At 49.8% G+C, this 24,136-nt stretch overlaps 1 protein-coding gene across 2 annotated transcripts in view; it reads right to left on the minus strand.

Annotated features, from left to right (window-relative positions):
• The window catches only part of ADCY9 (adenylate cyclase 9), a 170,187-nt gene that overhangs the window by 28,899 nt on the left and 117,152 nt on the right, over positions 1-24,136 (minus strand). The window contains exons 3-6 of one of the 2 annotated variants that reach the window (XM_023225708.2): positions 23,140-23,330; positions 7,569-7,673; positions 6,309-6,526; positions 3,161-3,263 (exon numbers count right to left, since the gene is read on the minus strand). In XM_023225708.2, the coding sequence (XP_023081476.1) occupies positions 3,161-3,263; positions 6,309-6,526; positions 7,569-7,673; positions 23,140-23,330 (617 nt within the window). Of the gene's footprint in view, positions 1-3,160; positions 3,264-6,308; positions 6,527-7,511; positions 7,674-23,139; positions 23,331-24,136 lie in introns of both variants that reach the window. The other variant, XM_023225707.2, reaches the window with a different exon arrangement.

Genomic DNA, 24,136 nt, shown 5'->3' on the forward strand with positions numbered 1-24,136 from the left:
GGCCCACCTGCCCTACCCCTGTGCACCCCGGCAGCGCCGCCTGTGCCAGTCCCACCGAGAACGACGCTCCTCCACGTCATGACACTCTTTCGCCCTCTCTCCCCGTGGGCTCCAAACCCAGGGACAGTGCCACTGGCTCTGCCCTGCTCACTGCCCACATCCCAGGGCCTCCGGGTGTGGCCGTCCCACCATCCTCAGAGCGCAGGCTCTGCGGCGGGGCTTCCAGGGCTCAAGTCACTCCGCCATGACTAGCTGTGATACCCACCCAGCCGTGCCTCAGTCTCTCTATCCAAAACCAGAGATAAACCAGTACTTGCACCTTGTGGGCGGCGGGATGTTAGGCTAGCAACGCACCCATGTGGAGCCTTCAGCACGATGAGTCCCCACACGCAGGCCAGCTGGGAGGCTCCCCTGTCCCAGTGTCTGTCCTTTCCTACCCACCGGGACCCTGTGGCCACCTGCCCTGAGTTTCGGTAACAGCCTCCCACCTGTCATGTGGCCTCTTGTCTTGTCCACGCTCTCACCACCCTCCAAAACTCAGCTGATACATGTTTTTCTTTTTTCTTTTTTTCTTTTTTTGAGACAGAGTTTCACTCTTCTTGCCCAGGCTGGAGTGCAATGGTGTGGTCTCAGCTCACTGCAACCTCCGCCTCCCAGGTTCAAGCGATTCTCCTGTCTCAGTTTCCCAAGTAGCTGGGGTTACAGGCACTCACCACCATATCTGGCTAAGTTTTGTGTTTTCAGTAGAGACGGGGTTTCACCATGTTGGCCAGGCTGGTCTCAAACTCCTGACCTCAGGCAATCCGCCCACCTCAGCCTCCCAAAGTGCTGGGATTACAGGCGTGAGCCACCGCACCCGGCCATGTTTTTTTTCTTTTTGTTGGAAGAGTCAGGGTCTCACTATGTTGCTCAGGCTGGTGTGTCTCCTGGCCTCAAGGGATCCTCCTGCCTCCGCTTCCTGAGTAATTGGGATTACAGGTGTGAGCTGTGTCATCTTAAAACACAACCTGTTCCAGATCCTTCAGCAGCTCCCCGTGGCCTGTGGCATAAAGTCCGTGGTGTGGGAGCCATAAACTAGCTCCTGCCACCTCCTGCCACTCCCGGCCTGGATGTACCTGCAACTCCCTGGATGCACCGGGCTCTTTGGTATCTCTAATGTTTGTGGGTGCTTGGCCCACTCTCCAGAATGTTCCCTCATTCCTACATCCCATTAATTCCTACTCTTCCCACCAAGGCAAGCTCAGGAGGTCCCCCCTTGGGACCCCAGCCGGGGCTTGGTGCCTCACCGTGCACTGGGAGGGCATTTGCAGACCTCCAGCTTTGGATGTTGTTTCTAATTCCTCCTCCCTATCAGGCCACATCTTTCCCCCTTCCCCAGCACAAACAACAGTCCCTGGCAGAGCAGACGCTGAGCGTACATTTGGTGCCTTTAGGAAGGGATGGCAGAGGTGTCTGCTGTTTGGGAGGTTCAGCAGTGCAGGGTGAGAGGCGGCCCAGACGCCTGGCTTGGCAGCCAGACTGCTGGTGTCCAACCACGGCTATGGGACCACGGCCACCTGTTCAGCCTTTCTCAGCCTCAGCTTTCTCTTTGGTAAAATGAGGATAATCATCAGCTTCCCTACGGCATTGCTATGAGGATTAAATGAGATGATATTGTGCCTTACAGGCCACCAACCAGCCAACTTGCAAGTCCACTCCAGGTGTCTGGGACATTAGTCTGGGGTGTCTGGGACATTAACGGATATTCACTGTCCCTTGGAGGCTGACGGAACGGGGCACCTGCCACCCCACGAGGCATAAACTGGCTCTACCGGGCTCACCAGGGTCTTTCTAGAGCCCAGGCCAGGACACCACAGAGTTTAATGAAGACCTGCTGGAGGAACCAAGGGAATCAGAATGAGAAATCCCTTTTGTTCTGGGTGGGGAGGGCACCCACTCTTGAGTTGGGAACACTCAGAGGTTAGGTTTGGGCCTGGAGGAGAGAATGCAGTCAGGAGGCCGCCAGGATTCAAACCAGGCTCTACGTTCTTGTATTATTCCTTCCAGCAAGTCCCTACAGAGCACTGTGAGCGTCGGGACTGTGCTGGACGCTGTGAGAAGGGGCTGGAGGAGAGAGACCGGGGTCCTACCTCACAGAGCTGAGCATCTAGGGAGGGAGGAACACGAATCCAGAACCACACTAGATTCCAAAATGGAGCACACATGGAGAAGGAAGTGTATGAAGCGAAGTACAATCCAGTCTGGGGTCAGGGAGAGCTTCTTGGAGGAAGTGGGATTGGGTGAAGGTGGTGGGGGCAGGGGAGGAAACGTGGAGCTGGAGTTAGAGAGGTGAAGGCCTCCTGGGTCCTTCTCAGGGGAAGAACGCAGGGAGGGCAACAGGTAGAGAAGAGCGTCATCCAAGACTCCAGGACAGGTGGGGCTGGGGCTCCCTTTCCAGGGCAGGTGGGGGGGACTCCCTTTCCAGGGCAGGTGGGGGGGGCCCTTCCAGGGTAGGTGGGGATCCCCTTTCCAGGGCAGGTGGGGGGGTTCCCTTTGAGGAGAGGTGGGGGCGGTCCCTTCCAAGACTAGGGATAGCCACAGAGTCCTGGAGACGCCACCGCAGAGGAAAGGGTCTACTAATGGCGAGGTTGCACTTTAAGACAAAGGGCTAAAGAAAGGTTTTTTTCCTCCTTTACAAAGAGACATTTCTTTTTTTTTTTTTTTTTTTTGAGATAGAGTCTCGCTCCGTCGCCTGGGCTAGAGTGCAGTGGCCGGATCTCAGCTCACTGCAAGCTCCGCCTCCCGAGTTTACGCCATTCTCCTGCCTCAGCCTCCGGAGTACCTGGGACTACAGGTGTCCGCCACCTTGCCCGGCTAGTTTTTTGTATTTTTTTAGTAGAGACGGGGTTTCACCGTGTTAGCCAGGATGGTCTCGATCTCCTGACCTCGTGATCCGCCCGTCTCGGCCTCCCAAAGTGCTGGGATTACAGGCTTGAGCCATCGCGCCCGGCCGCAAAGAGACATTTCACGTACAGTTGCCACTCAGGATTTACAGAGTGTGGGAAATGAATATTAGCCTTCATGTTCCCATCCCTTGCTAAAGCACAAAACTAACAGTGAGTGACCCCGTGAGAACAACAGACACATTCTTCAGTAAAAGCACAAGGAGAAACAAACACACCTCTTCTTGATAGCTGGTCCTGTAGGATCGCTCCAGCTCCTGATCCAGGAAGTTCAGGCTGAACTGATTAATGGGCGGTTTAAAAAAATAATCTTTCATCAGGCTGGAAGACACAACAAATGCAGTCGATCAGTTCCCAGCACCATCACTGTACCGATGTTTTCAGATCACAATTAGCGACCAAAACGCTGCTCATTAGGTCACTACAACAGCTGCGTCTCAAAGTGTCCGCAGACCAGACGCCGCTCAGCTGCCCCTTGTTCAAACAGATCTCTGGAAAGTCCTTTGTGCCTCTAAGCATAATCATCTTTTGTGTTCCACCTCCATTAAAGAATGACCACCCACCATGATTATAACACACATCATCGGAACCTTGGGTTTCTGGGGGTTTTTTTGAGGCAGGGTCTCACCCCGTCGCCCAGGCTGGAGTGCAGTGGCACAGCAATCTCGGCTCACTGCAACCTCTGCCTCCCAGCTTCAAGCGATTCTCCTGCCTCAGGCTCCCAAGTAGCTGGGATTACAGGTGCCTGCCACCACACCCGGCTAATTTTTGTATTTTTTAGTAGACGCAGGGTTTCACCAGGGTGGTTAGGCTGGTCTCGAACTCCTGGGCTTAAGAGATCTCCCAGTCTTGGCCTCCCAAAGTGCTGGGGTGACAGACATGAGCCGCTGAGGTTTGTTTTTGAAAACACATTCCTCATGTCCAGGATTCGGAGATGAAAGCAGCTTTTCTGTTCTGTGAAACAGTCTTTGGTGAAGAACACGCAGATCACTGTGCTGAGAGTACTTACGCAGATTTGGAGGCTTCAAATGAAACCATAATTCAGAACCAGCGGTCCTGTCATTCAGAGTACTGACAGTAATTGCCACCATAAAAGCTAACAGGTTGTTATCACAAAATTGTGTTTATAGTTAGCGTAATTTTGGTGCTATTGTCACATATGCAGATTGCATGTGAAACCTGCAAAATGATAAAGCTCAGTGATTTTAATAGCAGGGAAATCAAACCCGCTTTCCATGACTCTTTCGTTCATTTATGAATTGCCAGCAAATAGTAATATCCTTTCTATACTGCAGAAAATTACTAGAAACTAAGGGAATGTTAACATGATTTCAGAAAGCAAATATAGCTGTGTTAGCCTCTCTCCCTCATACAGTGACTATCAGAAGTAAATTAGATGAGGTTGGGCGTGTGGGCTCATCCTTGTAATCCCCAGCCCTTTGGGAGGCCGAGGCAGGCGGATCACCTGAGGTCAGGAGCGCGAGACCAGCCTGGCCAACATGGTGAAACGCCATTTCTACTAAAAACACAAAAATTAGCCGGGCGTGGTGGCAGGTGCCTGTAATTCCAGCTATTCGGGCGGCTGAGGCAGGAGAATCGCTTGAACCTGGGAGATGAAGGGTGCAGTGAGTCGAGATGGCGCCACTGTACTCCAGCCTGGGCAACAGAGCAAGACTACATCTCAAAAAAAAAAAAGAAAAAGAAAAAATGAAGTAAATCAGGTGAAATACGTCAAGCACCTCACGTGCACCCAACACAAAGTAGAGCTCCTCACGTGTGCCCCGTCCTCTCCTTGCAGCACAGCGGGCACTCTCCTTTCTGTGACACGTATCCAGTAACTTCCTACATCCTCATACTCAGAAGAGAAGTAATTCTGTCCCGGGACATTGACCCTCTCTCCTCCCGACTCAGGGACTGTGGATGGAGAGAAGAGCCACCACACTGCTGCACAGAGGACATGCACAAGGCCACATTTTAGCAGCCAAGTGGCAGAAGTGGCCCTGCTATAAGCTGTGCTGCTCCATTTATTTATTTATTATTTATTTTTTGAGACAGCGTCTGGCTCTGTTGTCCAGGCTGGAGCGCAGTGGCGCGATCTTGGCTCACCGCAGCCTCTGCCTCCCAGGTTCAAGCAATTCTCCTAGCTCAGTCTCCTGAGTAGCTGGGATTACAGGCACCTGCCACCATGCCCGGCTAATTTTTGTATTTTCAGTCGAGACGGGGGGGGGGTTTCACCTTGTTGGCCAGGCTGGTCTTGAACTCCTGACTTCAGGTGATCTACCTGCCTCGGCCTCCCAAAGTGCGAGGATTACAGGCATGAGCCACCGCGCCTGGCTGAAAATCACCCTTTGAGGCATCATAGTGAAGACTGAGGCAAGAATCATCCGTGAATGCTAAATCTAGGGAATTCTGATGGGGAATGAAATATTTACAAGATCTTCAAGTATCTTCCCACAGACTGCTTATTAGTCATAAGAGGAAGATAATAACCTTAGATCAGAGAACCTGGCACCACCTTGCTAATTAATCAAAATTAGTATCACTAATGAGGAACACACGGGCACTGCGTGTCCCTGGAAAGGACACCCTGAGAAGGACACGGCATCCCCTCTGCAGTCTCTGCCTGGCCAGAGGGAGAGCCTGAATCCAACCAACCCAACTTCAGGAATATTTGATAAAAGGACTGGGCGTGTATATTTCAAAATGTAAACATTAGGCCAGGCACAGGTTCACACCTGTAATCCCAGCACTTTGGTAGGCCAAGGTGGGCAGATCACCTGAGGCCAAGAGTTCAAGACCTGCCTGGCCAACATGTTAAAAATCTACCTCTACTAAAAACACAAAAATTAGCTGGGCATGGTTTTGTGTACTTGTAGTCCCAGCTACCTGAGAGGCTGATGCAGGAGAATCACTTGAACTCGGGAGGCAGAGGTTGCAGTGAGCTGAGATTGAGCCACTGCACTACAGCCTGGGCAACACAGCAAGACCTAGTCTTTAAAAAAAAAAAAAGCCAGGTGTGGTGGCTCACGCCTGTAATCCCAGCTCTCTGGGAGGCTGGGGTAGGTGGATCACCTAGGTCAGGAGTTGGAGACCAGCCTGGCCCACGGGTGAAATTCCGTCTCTATACTAAAAATACAAAAATTAGCCAGGCATGGTGGTGGGCGCCAGTAATCCCAGCTACTCGGGAGGCTGAGGCAGGAGAATCACTTGAACCTGTGAGGTGGAGGCTTCAGTGAGCTAAGATCGCACCACTGCACTCCAGCCTGGGCGACAGAGCGAGACTCTGTCTTAAAAAAAAAGAAAAAAGAAAAAGGCAGAGTCTTCTGCCTGCAACCTTTGCTTTTTCCCAGACGGCCCCAATCGTACCTGTCTTCTTTGATAACGTCCACAAAGTGGGCGTCCGTTTTCTCCCGGATGTTCTTGAACCTCAGCGGAAGGAGAGCCGACTGGTCCAGGCTCACCCCTGCCCACCTTCCCTTCTCCTGCAAGATCTCACACAGAGAGGTCTGACTGTTGGTGAGCTTCTCCTCTTGGGGAGGGCTCAGAAGCCCGTTCTGAGTTTTGGGATTAGGTCCTCCAGAAGCCTGCCTCGAGACAAAGAGGACGCAGACACGGGAAGTGAAGTGGCACCGGGCACTGGGCACGCACGCCAGTCCCACCCTGACCTCTGCTGCGAGGCCCCACTGCACTGGGCGTAGGACCTTCTGCCCTGCAAGAGCCCCCCAACCCCCTGCGCCTGCAGACCTGCTCCAATCCCAGCCCTGACTACCCGTCTGCTCCTCCCTGTTACCCAATAGCGCCCAGTGGTAATGCTGGGTGTTCAGGCCGCCAGGAAAGTGAGACATGGGAAGAGTTGGGGAGGAGGTGGAGGGGAAGGGAGGACAGTGAGGAGCTGAGGCCTCCAGAGTCTGCTTAGGCCAGTACCAGGGTTCCGGGGACAGGGTGCATGGGTTGGGGGGCCGGGAGAAGTGTGACAAGGGGTCCAGGGCTGTCAGGGCATAGGAAAGGTGGATGGAAACAGGGGCTTGTGTCGGGGGTGTCCACCGTGGCTGTGGGAAGACACGGGGTGACCTGCGCCCACAATCCTTTGGCAGATGGAGAGCAGATGGAGGATGAGAGCCTGGGCCCCAGGGGAGCCGCCTGCATGAGCCCCCGACAGGCTCTCATGGGTGGGCTCAGTCCTGGTCCTGGTGTCCAAGTCTGGTTTTCCTGGCAGCCTTCCTGCCGCCTGCCCTAACTCCCACCCTGTCTCTTCACCGAGCCTTTCTCACCGTGAAGACCCCCTCTTGTCTCCACCCATATATATTCTATCATAAATTGAGTCCGCCTTCCAGTACCACAAATTTCCCCCAAAACACTCGAATCCACGCGTTTTAAACCCTTATTGGCCTTTAAAGGAGTCCCGCCCAGCTCCGCCCCTGAGCGCTGGATTCCACGTGGGTTCCTGCCGACCCTCCCACGAGCTCCCTGCCGGTCTCTTCAACACCCAGAGGACCCGTGGGTGCGGGGTGGTGTTACCCAAGAGGAGTTACTCTCAGAACTAAGAAGCCGACAAGACAGGAATGTCACCTTGGGTGGATGCGCCAGGAGAGGAACTGACAGGAACAACAGCCATGAGCTTGTTACCTTGGTGCTGTTTTTATGCTCGTCTTGGCAGCCGTTTTGAGGTGCTCCTCCCTCGGCGCCGGCTTCAGATTTGGGAGCAAATGTGATTCCGCATGAAGGGCAGGTCTAGAGGGAAAACACAGACTGTGGGGACACACCCAGAAACCACGACTGCCCCCACGAATTCAGGCAGGCCCCGCTGTTGCAATCTGCCGTCACGCAGCACGGTGCTGAGCAAGGGGAAGGCGCACGGAACCACTCGGGGAAGAGCCGAAAGCCACCTGTGACAACGGAAACACACAGAAACCCGTGCACGAACGCAACATGACCTGAAACGTGGAACCGGGAATGTTCACTGACTGGACGATGGATCAACAAACTGTGGTCTATTCGAACAATGGGCTGTTAGCCACGAAAAAGATGGAAGCACTGACGCCTGCTGCAGCTCGGTGAGGGAGGCCAGACACGGCACAGGTACTACGTGATCCCGTCTACGTGAAATATTCAGAAAAGGTGAATCCTTAAAGGGAGAAGGCAGATTCATGGTGACCAGGTGGGACGGGAGCAGGAAGGGGGAGTGGCTGCTAAGGGGTGTGGGGTTTGCTATGGTTCGAATGTTTGTGTCTCTTCAAAAGTCAGACGCGGAAATCCTAATTCCCAAGGGGATGACATTGGATGGGCAAAGCCTTGGGAGGTAATTAGGTCATGGCGGACAAGTCTTCAAAATGGGATTAGTGCCCTCATGAAAGAGGCCCCAGAGAAATCCCTCGTCCCTCCCGCCCTGGGAGAAGGCACCATCCGGGAAACAGGAACGGGTCCTCACTGGACACTGAATCTTCTGGGACCTTGATCTCGGACTTCCCAGCCTCCAGAACTGTGAGAAATACATTTCTGTTGTTTAAAAGCCAGCTGGTTTGTGGTATTTCAACAGGGTTTCTCTTTGGGATGATAAAAATGTTCTAAAATTGACTGTGGTGATGGTTGTACAACCTTTTGCTAAATATACTAAAAACCATTGAACTGTACACTTTAAAAAGATTGATTTTTTAATTTTTTTGAGACGGAGTTTCACTCTTGTCGCCCAGGCTGGAGTACAGTGGCATGATCTTGGCTCACTGCAACCTCCGCCTCCTGGGTTCAAGTGATTCTCCTGTCTCAGCCTCCCAAGTAGTTGGGATTACAGGCGCCTGCCACCATGCCTGGCTAATTTTTTTGTATTTTTAGTAGAAACGGGGTTTTGCCATGTTGGCCAGGCTGGTCTTGAGCTCCTGACCTCAGGTGATCCACCCATCTCGGCCTCCCATAGTGCTGGGATTACAGGCACGAGCCACCGTGCCTAGCCAAAAAGATCCATGTTATAGTATGTGAATTATATCTCAACAAAGCTGTTATTAAGTAAATAAACTGGTCACCAACTATGCTAGGACACAAATCCAACGTTCTTAAGCTCCGTGTGATGGTGAGCTAGTCTCATAAGATAGGCTAAATAATCAGAGGTACATGATTTCCAGATCTAGGAGTAATTAACAGTTTATAGGAATTAATGGACCTAGAAAAGAGAAGGCAAGATTTAATACAGGTACACTAAAAACAGCAAAGCCTTTATTTCTCACAAACTAGGATTCAAACCCTAGTCAAGTACTTACTAGCTAGGAGACTGTTCATATCACTTTACCTCAGTTCCCTCATCTATAAAACAAGAGTGAAGACATGTTGCTAAGAATGAAATGAAATTAAACGAAATTGGCCGGGTGTGGTGGCTCACATCTGTAATCCCAGCACTTTGGGAGGCTGGAGTGGGAGGATGGCTTGAGTCCAGGAATTTGAGGCCAGCCTGGGCAACACGGCAAAACCTTGCCTCAACAAAAAGTATAAAAATGAGCCTGGCCTAGTGGCGTGTGCCTGTAGTCCCAGCTACTTGCGGGGCTGAGATGGGAGAGCTATTTGAGTCTGGGAGGTCAAGGCTGCAGTGAGCTTTGATGGCGCTACTGCACTCCAGCCTGGGGCAAGAGAGAAAGACCCTGTCTTAAAAATAATAATAATAGGCCGGGCGCGGTGGCTCAAGCCTGTAATCCCAGCACTTTGGGAGGCTGAGACGGGCGGATCACGAGGTCAGGAGATCGAGACCATCCTGGCGAACACAGTGAAACCCCGTCTCTACTAAAAAAAATACAAAAAACTAGCTGGGCGAGGTGGCGGTCACCTGTAGTCCCAGCTACTTGGGAGGCTGAGGCAGGAGAATGGCGTAAACGCGGGAGGCGGAGCTTGCAATGAGCTGAGATCCGGCCACTGCATTCCAGCCTGGGCGACAGAGCGAGACTCCATCTCAACAACAACAACAACAAAATAATAATAATAATAATAATTAAATAAGTATATATACAGCCTAGCACAGTTCCTGGCATACAGTATACCCTTAATAAACTCATTATTATTATTAATGTGACCTAGTAACCTACGAACTGTCTAAGAAAGCAACTAACAGCTTCCAATGAAGAAGACAACTGTGGCAAGAAAGATTTTTTTTTTTTTTAGGACTCAAAAGCAATTTCCTTGCAGCAGCAAGAACTGTAAAACATTGAAATAAATTATGGGAGGCCACACATCATTTTGGAAATTCAAAATAAGTGTCACTACCTAAGGGCAAAGATACGACCCAGGTTGTATTTTAAGTCAAACTGCAGGCCTGTACTATATTAAATAAAAGAAACAAAGATTCTCCAGGGTTGTATAGTTTGGGAATCTGATGTAACACACAAGCTAAATTTGAACATTTGTATGCATTCAAAAAATGAAAATATACATGCCAAAACAGCTAGCAAAATCATTAACTAACATATCTGAGCAAATAATGGCATCCACATAACATTTGCTTATAGCTCTTTAAAAACTGACATTAACAGAGGTCAAATGTTCTAGTTGTCAATAACATACAGTGAGTCTATCTGAAAGCATCTCTTGGTATTGACTGGCAGAGTTAAACTTCTACACATTTTGCTGGCATGCTGGCTCACACCTGTAATCCCAGAACTTTGGGAGGTCGAGGCAGGAGGATCGCTTGAGGACAGGAGTTCAAGACCAGCCTGGGCAACATAGGGAGACCTTGTCTCTATCAAAAATAAAACAAATTAGCTGAGCGTGATGGCACGTCCCTGTGGCCCTAGTTACTTGGGAGGCTGAGGCAGGAGGATTGCTTGAGCCCAGGAAGTCAAGGCTGCAGTGAACTGTGACTGTGCCACTGCACTCCAGCGTGAATGACAGAGCAAACTCAGTCTCAGAAAAAAAAAAATATATATGTGTGTGTGTGTGTGTCTGTGTGTGTGTATATATGTGTATGTGTATATATGTGTGTATATATATGTGGGGATGTGTATGTGTGTGTATATATGTGTGTATATGTGTGTGTGTGTATATATGTGTGTATATGTGTATATATGTGTGTGTATATGTATGTGTATGTATATATGTGTGTGTATGTGTATGTGTATGTGTGTGTATATGTGTATGTATATATGTGTGTATATGGGTGTGTGTATATATATGTGTGTGTGTATATGTATGTGTATGTATATATGTGTGTGTATATGTGTGTATGTATGTGTATGTGTGTATATATGTGTGTATATGTGTATGTATATATGTGTGTATATGGGTGTGTGTATATGTGTGTGTATATATGTGTGTATGTGTGTGTATATGTATGTGTATGTATATATGTGTGTGTATATGTGTGTATGTATATGTGTGTATATATGTGTGTATATGTGTGTGTATATGTGTATGTATATATGTGTGTATATGTGTGTATGTATATGTGTGTATATGTGTGTGTATATGTGTGTGTATATGTGTATGTATATATGTGTGTATATGGGTGTGTGTGTATATATATGTGTGTGTGTATATGTATGTGTATGTATATATGTGTGTATATATGTGTGTATATGTGTGTGTATATGTGTATGTATATGTGTGTATATGTGTGTATGTATATGTGTGTATATATGTGTGTATATGTGTATGTATATGTGTGTATATGGGTGTGTGTATATGTGTGTGTGTGTATATGTGTGTGTGTATATATATACACATACTTGCCAATGAGACCACTGATCTTATTATATGAAAAAAAATCTAATACCAAGAGAAGAATAAAGTAGGCGTGCCTGATGCCATGTGTAAACGATGCCTGAGGGAACTCTCTGGTGTGGCTAAGGTGGGGTGCTTGGTGCTTGATGGGGCACAACAGCCATTTCGGGGGCCAACCGGTAGACCAGGAAAGGAAGCCGGAGGTGTGGAAGCATTTGCCACACTTGGCTCAGCCGAAGCCTGAAGTGTGAGTGAGTGCTTGGGAAGTGCTGGCCGCGAGTATGAAAACTTCCGTGAGCGATGCTGTCTGGTCACGGAAGAGTTCATCTGGTAACTCAGTGTCCTTCACTACACACAGAACAGCCCTTGGTATCATTCTGCTGTAGCCATTCAGTCACAGGAATCTCCTGGCATCAGTCTGTTTCAGGTATTTTTCTTGCCTCAAGTTCATCTGCTGTGCTTTTCTCTTTTTTTTTTTTTGTGACTGAGGCTCCCTCTGTCACCCAGGCTGGAGTGCAGTGGGGCGATCTTGGCTCACTGCAACCTCCCCCTCTCGGGTTCAAGCAGTTCTGCTGCCTCAGCCTCCTGAGTAGCTGGGATTACAGGCGCCCACCAACACGCCTGACTAATTTTTGTATTTTCAGTAGAGATGGGGTTTCACCGCGTTGGTCAGGCTGGTCTCGAACTCCTGGCCTCAAGTGATCTGCCTGCCTCAGCCTCCCAAAGTGCTGGGATTACAGGTGTGAGCCACCATGCCCAGCCAACCCTGCTGTGCTTTACAACGAGGCCACCTGCTTCTTCAGTGCCCCCCATGGCAAACTGGCCTTCCTGGCTTTATGAGATTTTCTATGCATTTAGAGCCATGAATATGCCACCATGACAGTCAAACCAACTTGGCACCAGAGGGCACACTGAGGACAGCGGGGGCTCCATGCCCTCTGCAAGGACTTCCCTCGGAGGGGCTGGAAGGCCGGTGGAGCCCGGGAGTGCCCACTGGAATGAGGCTGCTCTCTGGGGAGCCTGGGGCAGTGGTCTCTACAGGTGGGGAACTCAGTGCTTTGCTTACAGTCCCCTTGAACAGAGGCCGAGGCCTGCACCCTGCGATGATAAGAAGTTCTGATACAGAAGTGAGGTCTTGTAGAGCTGCCCACAAGCGGCAAAAGAGGTTGTGCTTGCAGAAGGAAAAGGCTGTCTGGGTCACGTGGCCAGCTGCAGACACCCAGGCTCCGGCCTCCTGAGGGCCGCGATAGTGCTCACTGCCTATTCCATTCCCAACAGGTTTGTCCAGGAAGTGGGGGTATGGGAGGTGCGGGGAGAGCCAGGTGCAGACTCCAGGCCACACTGGGTGGCGTGGCCCCACGGACCTGTGTCACCCGGACCCAGCAGCTATCATTTTACTGCACTTTGAAAATGCGGATTTTGGCTGGGCGCGGTGGCTCATTCCTGTAATCCCAGCCCTTTCGGAGGCTGAGGTGGGTGGATCACCTGAGGTCAGGAGTTCAAGACCAGCCTGGTCAACATGGCAAAACCCTGTCCCTACTAAAAATACAAAAATTAGCTGGGCATGGTGGCACATGCCTGTAATCCCAGCTACTGGGGAGACTGAGGCAGGAGAGTCGTTTGGACCCGGGAGGCGGAGGTTGCAGTGAGCTCAGATCGTGCCATTGCACTCCAGCCTGGGCAACAAAAAAAAAGTGGATTTCTGTTGTTCTGGTTCTTCCTCAGCTACTTTCCTTTTGGGGGATAAATTTTCTAGATAAAAACTTTAAAACAAACGAAACAAAAGAAATCTTAGAGCTGGGTGTGATGGCTTGCTTGAGCCCAGGAGTTTGAGATCAACCTGGGCAATGTAGCAATACCCCATCTCTACAAAAGCTTTTTAAAAATTTTACAAATTAGCTGGGCATAGTGGTGTGTGCCTATAGTCCCAGCTACTCAGGAGGTTGAGGTGGGAGGGTCGCTTGAGCCCAGGAGGGAGAGGCTGCAGTGAGCTATGGTTGTGCCACTCCACTGCAAACTGGGTCACAGAGCAAGACCCTGTCTCTTTTAAAAAAAAAAAAAAAAAAAAAAGAGGCCGAGGACAGTGTCTCACACTTGTAATCCCAGCACTTTGGAAGGCCAAGGTGGGTGGATCACGAGGTTAGGAGATTGAGACCATCCTGGTTAACATAGTGAAACCCCGTCTCTACTAAAATACAAAAGATTAGCCAGGCGTGGTGGTGCGCGCCTGTAGTTTTAGCTACTGGGGAGGCTGAGGCAGGGGAATCGCTTGAACCCGGGAGGTAGAGGTTGCCATGAGCCGAGATCATGCCACTGCACTCCAGCCTGGGCAACAAGAGCAAAACTCCGTCTCAAAAAAAAAAAAAGAAGAAAAAAGAGACAGACATCCATCTACCCAACGGAGAGATTCTCACATCTCAACATCCCCTTCTGAGCAGTAGTTAGAGGCCTCTTACGTACCGGGGGGTCCTACCATGCAACGGTGGGTGGGTTTGTTTCCCTCCCCCGACCTCCTACCTCCCACCCCCCACAGCAATTTTCCTTGAGCAATTCGCTAGCTTAATTTTAATCTGGATTAAGACATTTCACGAACTGTTTTTTGCCAAATACGGATGCCTCTGTGAAACGTTTCCCAGCCGGCTAAACATCGTCTCCCCCTGCACAGCTGCAGGCCTCTCCACCCCTGCTGAGCCCTCCCTGGGAAGAGTTATTTCCGACTCCAGGAAGCTCCAGGCATGGACGCACCTCACTGCCTTGGGAGACGAACGCTAGCGGCTGGCTCACAGGGAGCCACACGGGCAGGCACGTTAGAGAAAAAGCAGCGTCATAATGACAGCAGCTACTATGACTTGGGAATGTCTATGTGCCAAGGTCCTACCCAGGAACCAGTCGGGCCCCCATTCACGGGGTATCTGCAGTCTCCACTGTGTGATCTTGTCCTTTGCAGCCACACTGCGAGGCAGCAATGATCACTCTGCAGATGGCCACAGACTCCAGGGCCCTGGGACCCGGACCACCGTCATACGGCTCTGGCCCCCTTTCCTGGCACAAGGAGGACCCAGGAATAATCCTGGCACCTTGCTCTCCTGGGCCTTGTTCCCCTAGAGTGACCTGAGTGGCTATGCCTGTCCTCTTGGTTCTTCCAAGCAGCACCCTTGGGCACCAAGGGAAGTCTCAAGACTTCTAAGGTCCTCCCAGCAGCGCGCTTGGCGGGCCAAGGAGTTTGCTGGCTGTTGCCTGGTAACCTGAGATTCCCTGGAGAATGCCCAAGCGCAAACTCTGCATTTTCCCGGATTATCTTTGCTCCTTCCCCCATGTGGACGTGGGCTTTGGAGGGAAGAGTGTAGCCATTTCTCTAACACACTTGGGCACATTTGCATTTGTTTTTAACACATTTCAGGACGTGCACCCTACATTCCGGTCAAAATATATGGCACAAAGCTATAAAACCGTTTTTTCTTCAAGGTTATTTCTCATCACAAGATAAATCATTTCTCAGCCAACAGCTGTCCCTTTTCAAAACTGTCAAGGGAGGGAGTGGGGAAACCTCTTTTCTCAGAAATGAAGAGGATACACCACTAGAAGAGCCCTGGCTTTGCCTGCTTCGTCTTCTCAACAGGACTGTTTTGTAAGATGTCATGTTAATCAGAAACATCCTTTGCTCCCAAGCTCAAAATGATGTTAAACATGGCGAACAGGAATAGTCATGACATTGCAACCACAATAACCACAAATACAATTTCCTGAGGTGTTTTTTGAAACGCCTTGTATCTACTTAGCCCTCGCAAGCACCCACGATGCAGGTACTAGGATCGGTTCCATTTTACAGGTGAGGACATTGAGACAGAGCAGGCACCGGCCCAGAGCCACATGGTATGGCTGGAACTGCATAAAGGGGACGGTGAGCCCAGGCAGCAGAGCTCCCGGCCCCGGAAATCTCCAGGCGAACGGGGCAGCCCAACAGTGCGCAGAGCCACTGGGCTCACTCTATGTCCCTGGCACTGCTGTTTAAGCTAACAGGTTAGGTACAGGTATAAGTACTTCAAAATAGAGCATTTCTGCTAACGAAACATTAGGGAAAAATAGAAGTAGAATATTAGAAGAAAAGATAAGCAGTAATTACCACCGAAAAAGAAATTTTCTTACATCCCCAAAGCGGTAAGAACAGACAGCAGATGGCCTAAGAATACCAGACAACGCACCACGCGAACACACACGTGTAAAAACTCACACGATCTCAGAACCACACGGGGCGGAGCCCTAAAGGACCACTAGGCTCAATAACCAGGCTGGTGATGACGTCCCGAGTCAAAAATAGATGAAAATATACTCAGCAGACTGTCAGGCAGGAAGACTGTTCCCAGCTGTGGAAACAGTCCTTCATGAAGTCAAAATAAGAAAATATTTGGCATTTGGGGAAACTTCATGGAAGTGCAATATTTCACTCTCGGGCGATGCCAGTTCGATGATTCTGCACATACATTTCCATCCCTCTCTCTACACACATATATCATTTCTTACTTGGAAATAATTTTAGACTCGCAGAGAGTGGGAAAGACAGTCCAGGGAGTCTGTGCATATCCTTCGTACAGACCCTCAGTACAGTTATCAAGACCAAAGCAGCTCATGCTGGAGCGATGTTACCTAAGCTGCAGGCTTTATTCTGATGTCCCCGATTTCCCCGATGTCCCTTTGCTGTTTGGGGTCTCCTCTACGTCCCGTGTTGCATTTAGTCCTCACGCCTCCTGCTCGCCCCCAGCATATGGGGGTTCCTCTACCCTTCCCTGTCTCTCCTGGCCCTGGTGCGTTTGAAGTCCTGGCCAGGTATTTTGTCAAATATCCGGATCTGGACCTGCCTGGTGCTTTCTCAGAGCACACTGAGGTCTGGGGTTTGCGGAAAGAATGCCGCAGAGGTGACATGCCCTTCTCAGGACACCACACTGGGGTACAGGATGGCCATGTGTCTTTCTAGCAGGGAGGCTCACCTGGATCATTTGGTGAATGATCCAGGTGAGCCTGGTTTGCCCACTGTGTTGTCTGCCTGGTTTGTTCACTGGGAAGTTCCCATTCCTCCCCCGCCCCACCTTTCTTTTTTGAGACGAGGTCTCATTCTAGTGCCCAGGCTAGAGTGCAATGGTGCGCTCTTGGCTCACTGCAGCCTCTGCCTCCCAGGCTCAAGAGATCCTCCCACCTCAGCCTCCCAGGTAGCTAGGACTACAGGTTGATACCAACATGCCTGGCTAATTTTTATAGTTTTTGTAGAGATGGGTTTTTTTCCTTTAATTGTTTTTGTTTTTTGAGATGGAATCTCACTCTGTCGCGGCAGTGACGTGATCTCAGATCACTGCAACCTCCACCTCCAGGTTCAAGAGATTCTTCTGCCTCAGTCTCCCAAGTAGCTGGGATTACAGGTGTGCGCCACCATACCCAGCTAATTTTTAATTTTTTTAATTTTAATTTTAATTTTAATTTTTTTGTGAGACGGAGTCTTGCTCTGTCACCTGGGGTGGAGTGCAGTGGCCGGATCTCAGCTCACTGCAAGCTCTGCCTCCCAGGTTTACGCCATTCTCCTGCCTCAGCCTCCCAGGTAGCTGGGACTACAGGCGCCCGCCACCTCGCCCAGCTAGTTTTTTGTATTTTTTTTTTTTAATAGAGACGGGGTTTCACCGTGTTAGCCAGGATGGTCTCGATCTCCTGACCTCTTGATCCGCCCGTCTCGGCCTCCCAAAGTGCTGGGATTACAGGCTTGAGCCACCGCGCCCGGCCTAATTTTTTATTTTTAGTAGACTTGGGGTTTCACCCTGTTGGCCAGGTTGGTCTTGAACTCCTGACCTCAGGTGATCCGTCTACCTTGGCCTCCCAAAGTGCTGGGATTACAGGCGTGACCACCTCACCTGGCAGAGACTACCCTTTAGTTTTACAACAGCTTTATTAAGATGTAATTCGCATAGCATATAATGCACCCATTTAAAGTATATAACTCCAGGGTTTTTAGCATATTCACAGGGATGTGCAAGCATCACCACTATCAATTCAGATTACCGCTTATAATAAATACCTATTTAATTTCTAAGCTGTATATATTTATATATGTATGTGTCTATAAAATATAAAATCATTTTTTCAATTTCTATAATGAATGAAAAGCCCCTTCCTTCCTCAAATCGGGCTGGCTGAGCCTATTCATAATGACTTGACACACAGAAAACAAGTAGATGAAAGACGTGATCATTTGTTGAGGGTCATTTTCAAAATTCACTGTCACAAAAGGATGGTTCCTGAGGTGAGTGGCCTCAAAGGGGAAGGAGAAAGCTTTTGAAAGCAGGACAGGTCCTCTCTGAATCATACCTGTATGGGTAAATACACATCATTAGCTTTGTTACTGACTGGTCCATGTAGAAACACCCAGTGGCCAAGCAGCCTGGGGTTCTGAATAATAGATGAAGGTAAACTTGGGAAGACCAGCCACGCAGGTGCGCTCCCGGGGAGGCCTTTCAGAGATGAACTAAGATGCTTTCACGGCTCGAATGGTTCACTGATCAGAACTAATGTGATTAAAGTAATTTAATTTTGGGTTTTCTTTTCTTTTCAAGATGGAGTCTCACTCTATTGCCTAGTCTGAAGTGCAGTGGCATGGTCTCGGCTCACTGCAACCTTCACCTCCTAGGTTCAAGGGATCCTCCTGCCTCAGCCTCCTGAGTAGCTAGGACTACAGGCATATGTCACCACACCTGGCTAATTTTTGTATTTTTAGTAGAGATGGGGTTTTACCATGTTGGCCAGGCTGGTCTTGAACTCCTGACCTCAGGTGATCTGTCTGCCTTGGCCTCCCAAAGTGCTGGGATTACAGACGTGAGCCACGGAGCCCAGCTGGGTTTTCTTTTTCTTCATGAAGATGTTGGAAAAGCTGTTTTTCTTGACATATGGCATCTAGATCCACTCACCACCCACAGGGTTCATGAGAAAATGGAAAGCAAACGCCCGCTGGAGTGCTGACGTCATATTCAACAGGTCAAGGCACACACGCTCCCGTGTCATACGAGTGACTTGGTTATGGCCGAGAGCATCCAACGCACAGCAATGGTCAGCCGCAGTCACTGTGAGAATCTCCCTGGAATCGGAACCGTGGAGAAGATGGGACCTTCCCCAGAAAGTCAGTGACCTCTTGCAGGCAAGCCGGGACCGTCTCTCGGCCTCTGCCAGCCCTCCATGGCTCCGTCTGCGGTCACTGTCCCTGCTCTGCGCGGAGTGAAGGAGGGCCGAGTGCGAGCAGGGCTTCTTCTCAGCCCTAGCATCTGCAGGCGCCACTCCAGCTAATTTCCCAGCAATCCCGAGAGGTCCCTTCCTCATCACCACTGCGCTGATGAGGAAAACTCTTGCTTAGAGGAATTAAGCGTGTGTTTTCTCTTCCTTTTTTTCTTTTCTTTCTTTCTTTCTTTTTTTTTTTGAGACAGCATCTGGTTCTGTCATCCCAGTTGGAGTGTGGTGGCACCATCATATAGCTTACTGCAGCCTCAAACTCCCGGGCTCAAGCGATCCTCCCGCCTCAGCCATCTGAGTGGCTAGGACTACAGGCGTGAGCCACGGCACCTGGCTGCAATTTCTTCACAGTGGCAAAGCCAAGGCTTTGAGAAGGGTCTTGTTTCAAATTGTGGCCCTTCCCACCATGCTCCGCCTCCCCTCTGCAACGCTGACAGTAGCGTCCTCGCCTTTAATGCTCACTCCTTGGTTTCCTTCTTGACCCCTCCTTCCTTCACTTGGGCAGCATCTGTCCCCCACATTATGCACTATCAGAGCCCTTCGGGTGAGGATCTCTCACTGCTGGTCACTTCAAGAACCCAAGGGGCCAGGCGCGGTGGCTCACGCCTGTAATCCCAGCACTTTGGGAGGCAGGTGGATCACAAGGTCAGGAGATTGAGACCATCCTGGCTAACAGGGTGAAACCCTGTCTCTACTAAAAATACAAAAAATTAGCCGGGCGTGGTGGCGGGCGCCTGTAGTCCCAGCTACTCGGGAGGCTGAGGCGGGAGAATGGCGTGAACCCGAAAGGCGGAGCTTGCAGTGAGCAGAGATCGCGCCACTGCACTCCAGCCTGGGCGACAGAGCGAGACTCCAACTCAAAAAAAAAAAAAAAGAACCCAAGGTTAGGCACAGTGGTTCATGCCTGTAATCCCAGCATTTTAAGAGGCCAAGGCAGGAAGATGGTATGACCCCAGGAGTTTGCAACCGTCCCAGGCAATATAGCAAAAAAAGTTTAAAAATCAGCTAGGCATGGTGGCACATACCTGTGGCCCTAGCTACTCAGGAGGTTGACTTGGGAGGATCACTTGAGCCCGGGAGTCTGAGCTGCAGTGAGCTAAGATCATGCCACTGGTACTTTAGCCTGGGCAACAGAGCGAGACCCCATCTCTTAAACAAACAAACAAACAAAAAGAAGCCAACAGAAACGGTTCCCTTGGAGCTATGACTTCGGGACAAAAGTTCTGGTTTTTGACATCACTACCATTTCCTGGTAGGTTGTTATAGTACACAGCTTCTGTCACATTAGGTAAGAATTTTCCAGCTATGACCTGGGAGAGGACTTAAGGTCACAGAGGACATGCATTCATGGGGGCTGCCCTGGTTCTACACAGTTCTGCTTGGGCTTCTGACTTCAGTCCTTCGCCTGGCTCTGCAGAGCTGCATCGCTCTGTGTGTTTAATTAAAGAATTAAAAACTTAAGCCAAAAAGAAACTGTTAATTACTACATGCCAGGCACCATGCTCGACACTTGGGAAATATTTAAGTTATTTAACGCACAGTCTCTGAATGCAAAGAGCTCACAGGAAGGCGCATAGGAAACAAAGATTTAAGATCGTGTATGTTACAGCCAAGTGGGACAGACTGAGGGACTGAGAATTTGGAGACGAGGGAACAGCGTTATTGGCTGGGGAGGCACAGGAAAGCGTGGTGGAGCTGAACAGTGAATGCAGCCAGGAGTTCAGTGGGAAAGCGAAGCCATGCGTATCGCAAGTGAGCGGCAGCAGGAACACGACACAGGCAAAAATCTACGCGTGTGTGGAACGCTTCCTGAACACCTTTTCTCTAAGGTATTGGTCCTTGGCATGAAACTCCTTTTACTACATGAGCATTTCCCTAAAAGGTGAGACCACATTAGCCCTGCAAGGTGCAGCTTGAAGACAACTGTGCTCAAAGAGGCCTGAGAGTGCGGCATACACCGTGGCCTCCTCCGAAGGCCTAGATACCGTCTACTAGCGTAGTGAAGGCTCTGAGAAGTCCTGCAGTAAAGAAACCCTTTCTGTGTTGAATATCCACAGTTTCTCGAATTTACTTTACCACGGAGTGCCACCCCCCCTCCTTTTTTTGAGACAGGGCAAGGTCTCACTCTGTGGCCCAGCCTGGAGTGCAGCAGTACAGTCACAGCTCCCTGCAGCCTTAAATTCCTGGGCTCAAGTGATCCTCTTGGCTCAGCCTCCCGAGTAGTTGGGATGGCAGGCACATGTCACCAAGCCCAGTTAATTAAAAAAATTTTTTTGTAGAGATGATGTCTTGCTACGATGACCAAGCTGGTCTCAAAATCCTAGCCTCAGCCGTTCCTCCCACCTCGGCCGCCCAAAGTGCCAGGATTACAGGCGTGAGCCACCCTGCCTGGCCTTTTGTCAACCTGAGATAGATTACAGGATTCTCAGAAACTTTCAACGATGTTTGGAAAATCTCCACATGCCAAGGAGACATGCTAAATGGTTTTTGCTCATTCCGAGCAAAACAAATACACAGATGAGTACAAAGCAGTGTAGCATCGCCATGGCTAAACCCATGGCCACTAAACCCGTGGCCACTAAACCCGTGAGCGTGTGATATGGGGAACTCTGTGACCGCATCCCCTAATGGACAGAAACACACCTATGTGGATGCTAAAATGGCAAACACAACAAATTATTTATTTTTGGCTTGGGCGGTCTTTCACTACTTCAATACAGCTCAGTGTGCAGGCTGGAGGAAACCATTTTTCCCCAAATAGCAAAACCATTCCCGATTCCTCCCCACGCCAGCCCCTCCCTGCCCGGGTCCGCTGTCTAGGAGCCCAGAGCTCCATTTTCTGACTCCTGCAAAATGTCAGCCCAGGCATGACGGCTGTCTCTGAAGTTTGCAGGCATCCAGAGAATCTGAGATACGTGAGCTTTACGCGTGTGCCAAGAGTACGGGGAGGAGAGGGTCCGACACCACTGTCCCGGTGGTTTTCACTCAGGGATGACTCGGCACCCCCAGGGGACACCGGGCCATGTCCGGGGACATTTGTGGTTGGCACAGTTGGGGAGTAGGGTACGGGTGGGTATGCTGGCATCTGGCAGGTGGAGGCTAGGGATGCTGCCAGCCATCTGACAGTGCACAGGACAGCCCCACCACACAGGACTACCTGGTCCAAAATGCCAGCGGTGCCAAGGTGAGAAGCCCTGCATTACACTAACAAAGCACCCAACCAACATGATACATGAGCAGGGATGACAGAACCCAGGTGTCAATCGTTACAGGTAACTGGGTGACAGGCACCATGTATCCTGACCCAGTAAATAATCTGGATACCCCGGCTGACTGCCACATAACGAAGGCTGTTCATCATAAACACCAACAGTAGCTTTCACGCCTGTGAATGAACGTGGAGAGGCAGGGACACACTGGGTAAAGCCGTAACCACTGGCCACCGTCCTCACGCACACCCCACTGTGTTATCTGACAACACGAGGCAGCGCAGGGGAGCTGTTTTGATTCTCTCTCTCTCATTTTAAGAATGGAGACAGGAGATGTGTAAACTATAAAAATAAACAGAAGGTACCAGTGGGGAAACTAAATCAAACGTGAAAGCGGAGGAACAGCTCATAAACTGAAATGATTTCACACACCCAAGGTCGACCGCGCCAGTTCCTTGGTAATTTATGATGACAGGTCAGTCCAGAAACAGGCACTTCTAGACGGCTACCAGGAAATCCCGGTTCCAATAATGAAATACTACAATGTTCTCGGCAGCCTGTCCCTCAGTGAGCTGTGTCCTGGGATTTACCCACACCAACATCATTTCAAACAATCATAAAATAGTGGATTTCAAGAGACGTAGAAGTATTTGAGAAAGTGGTCTCTGAAATCAGATTATCAACTAGCTCTCCACCCAAGGTGCCAAGGAAAGCCACCTTTACTGTCATTTATCACTAGCTTCTAGAAATGCCAAAACACCACAGGTCCCAGGAGGAGAAAATAACTAATAATTCAAATGAGAAGCATCCTTATGCAATGGAAAGGAAATGGAGGTGCGTAGTATGTCAAAAAGCAAGGATACTAAAAATACAAAATGCTACTAACTTTAGACTAAATATTAAGATCATGAAAACCAAATAGAAGGTTATTCCAAGTTGTCTGCCTCAGACCTGGAGGCTGTTTATTATTTCACGTGCTCTACTGCAGAATTAATAGAAAGTTTTAGAAGTAGGAAAAAAAAAAAAAAACTAACCTTAAGGTTATCAAAGGTTTTGACAGTCTGCGCCAAGTCACTGACATTCCCTGATGACGCTGTCCCCTGTCCCCTAGGGCCTGAGGACACCTGTGAGCCGTCAATGATCTCAAAGCCAGAAAGCAAGGCCTCTGCACAGCTGCAGCGAGACTCCTTGGCTCTCTGACCCGATATCAGGTATGTCTTCAAACCTATGATGGATAAAAGTTACAGTCAGCACAGATTGAAAGCACCGTCTGTTGAAACGCAGCTCCGTCTTGCTCTCTGGGGAGGACTCACTCCTGGAAAGTTGAGAGTAAAGTGAAAATGTGAACAGGTCATAGTTTACGACGAATGTCCACGATCTCTCCGGAGAGATGCGGCCTCAGGGAGACTGTGGGCCCCCGAGACACTCCAGTTACCCACATTACGTTTTCTTGGAGTAATGGCTGCATGTTTCATGTTTTACCTTCAGGGTTAAAATAAGCATTAAAAACTTCCTCCATAAAAGGGTCCCAGGACCTCCCTGTGAAGGCAGCAAAGCAGACTGGTTGACCCTAGACCCTGCTTGGGTTTATTTCTCTCTGTAAATACCAGTCCAGTGAGTACCTTCACAACGGTCAGTGTAGACGTCATGGCAGCCTTCGGCACTGACCATCTTACCTGTGTCAGAGACTGCAAAACTACCCCGGAAAATAAGACCCTACCGTGCACCAACAGGCCATTAAAACCTCCCCTGACTCAGAGCCGTCGAGCATCTATTTCCTGTTGGATTCAAACACTCACCCCAGGAACATTCAGCTTTTGTTAAGCTGAGGTCCACATGCATATTATTCTCTCACAAAATCCCCCCATGGAAAAAAAAAAAAGGTGGTCAAAAGGACACTTGACATATATCTTTACAATTCTCCTTGGAGGCTGAACTAACACCTGGACCCCCGCCACACCGGAAGGAGCTGTGAACAGGCGGGTGGATCCCGCCCCGGGAATCTGCTGGGAAGATGGCAAAGGAGCAGCT

This window comes from Piliocolobus tephrosceles, chromosome 17, assembly GCF_002776525.5.
Source record: "Piliocolobus tephrosceles isolate RC106 chromosome 17, ASM277652v3, whole genome shotgun sequence".
Lineage (NCBI taxonomy): Eukaryota > Metazoa > Chordata > Mammalia > Primates > Cercopithecidae > Piliocolobus > Piliocolobus tephrosceles.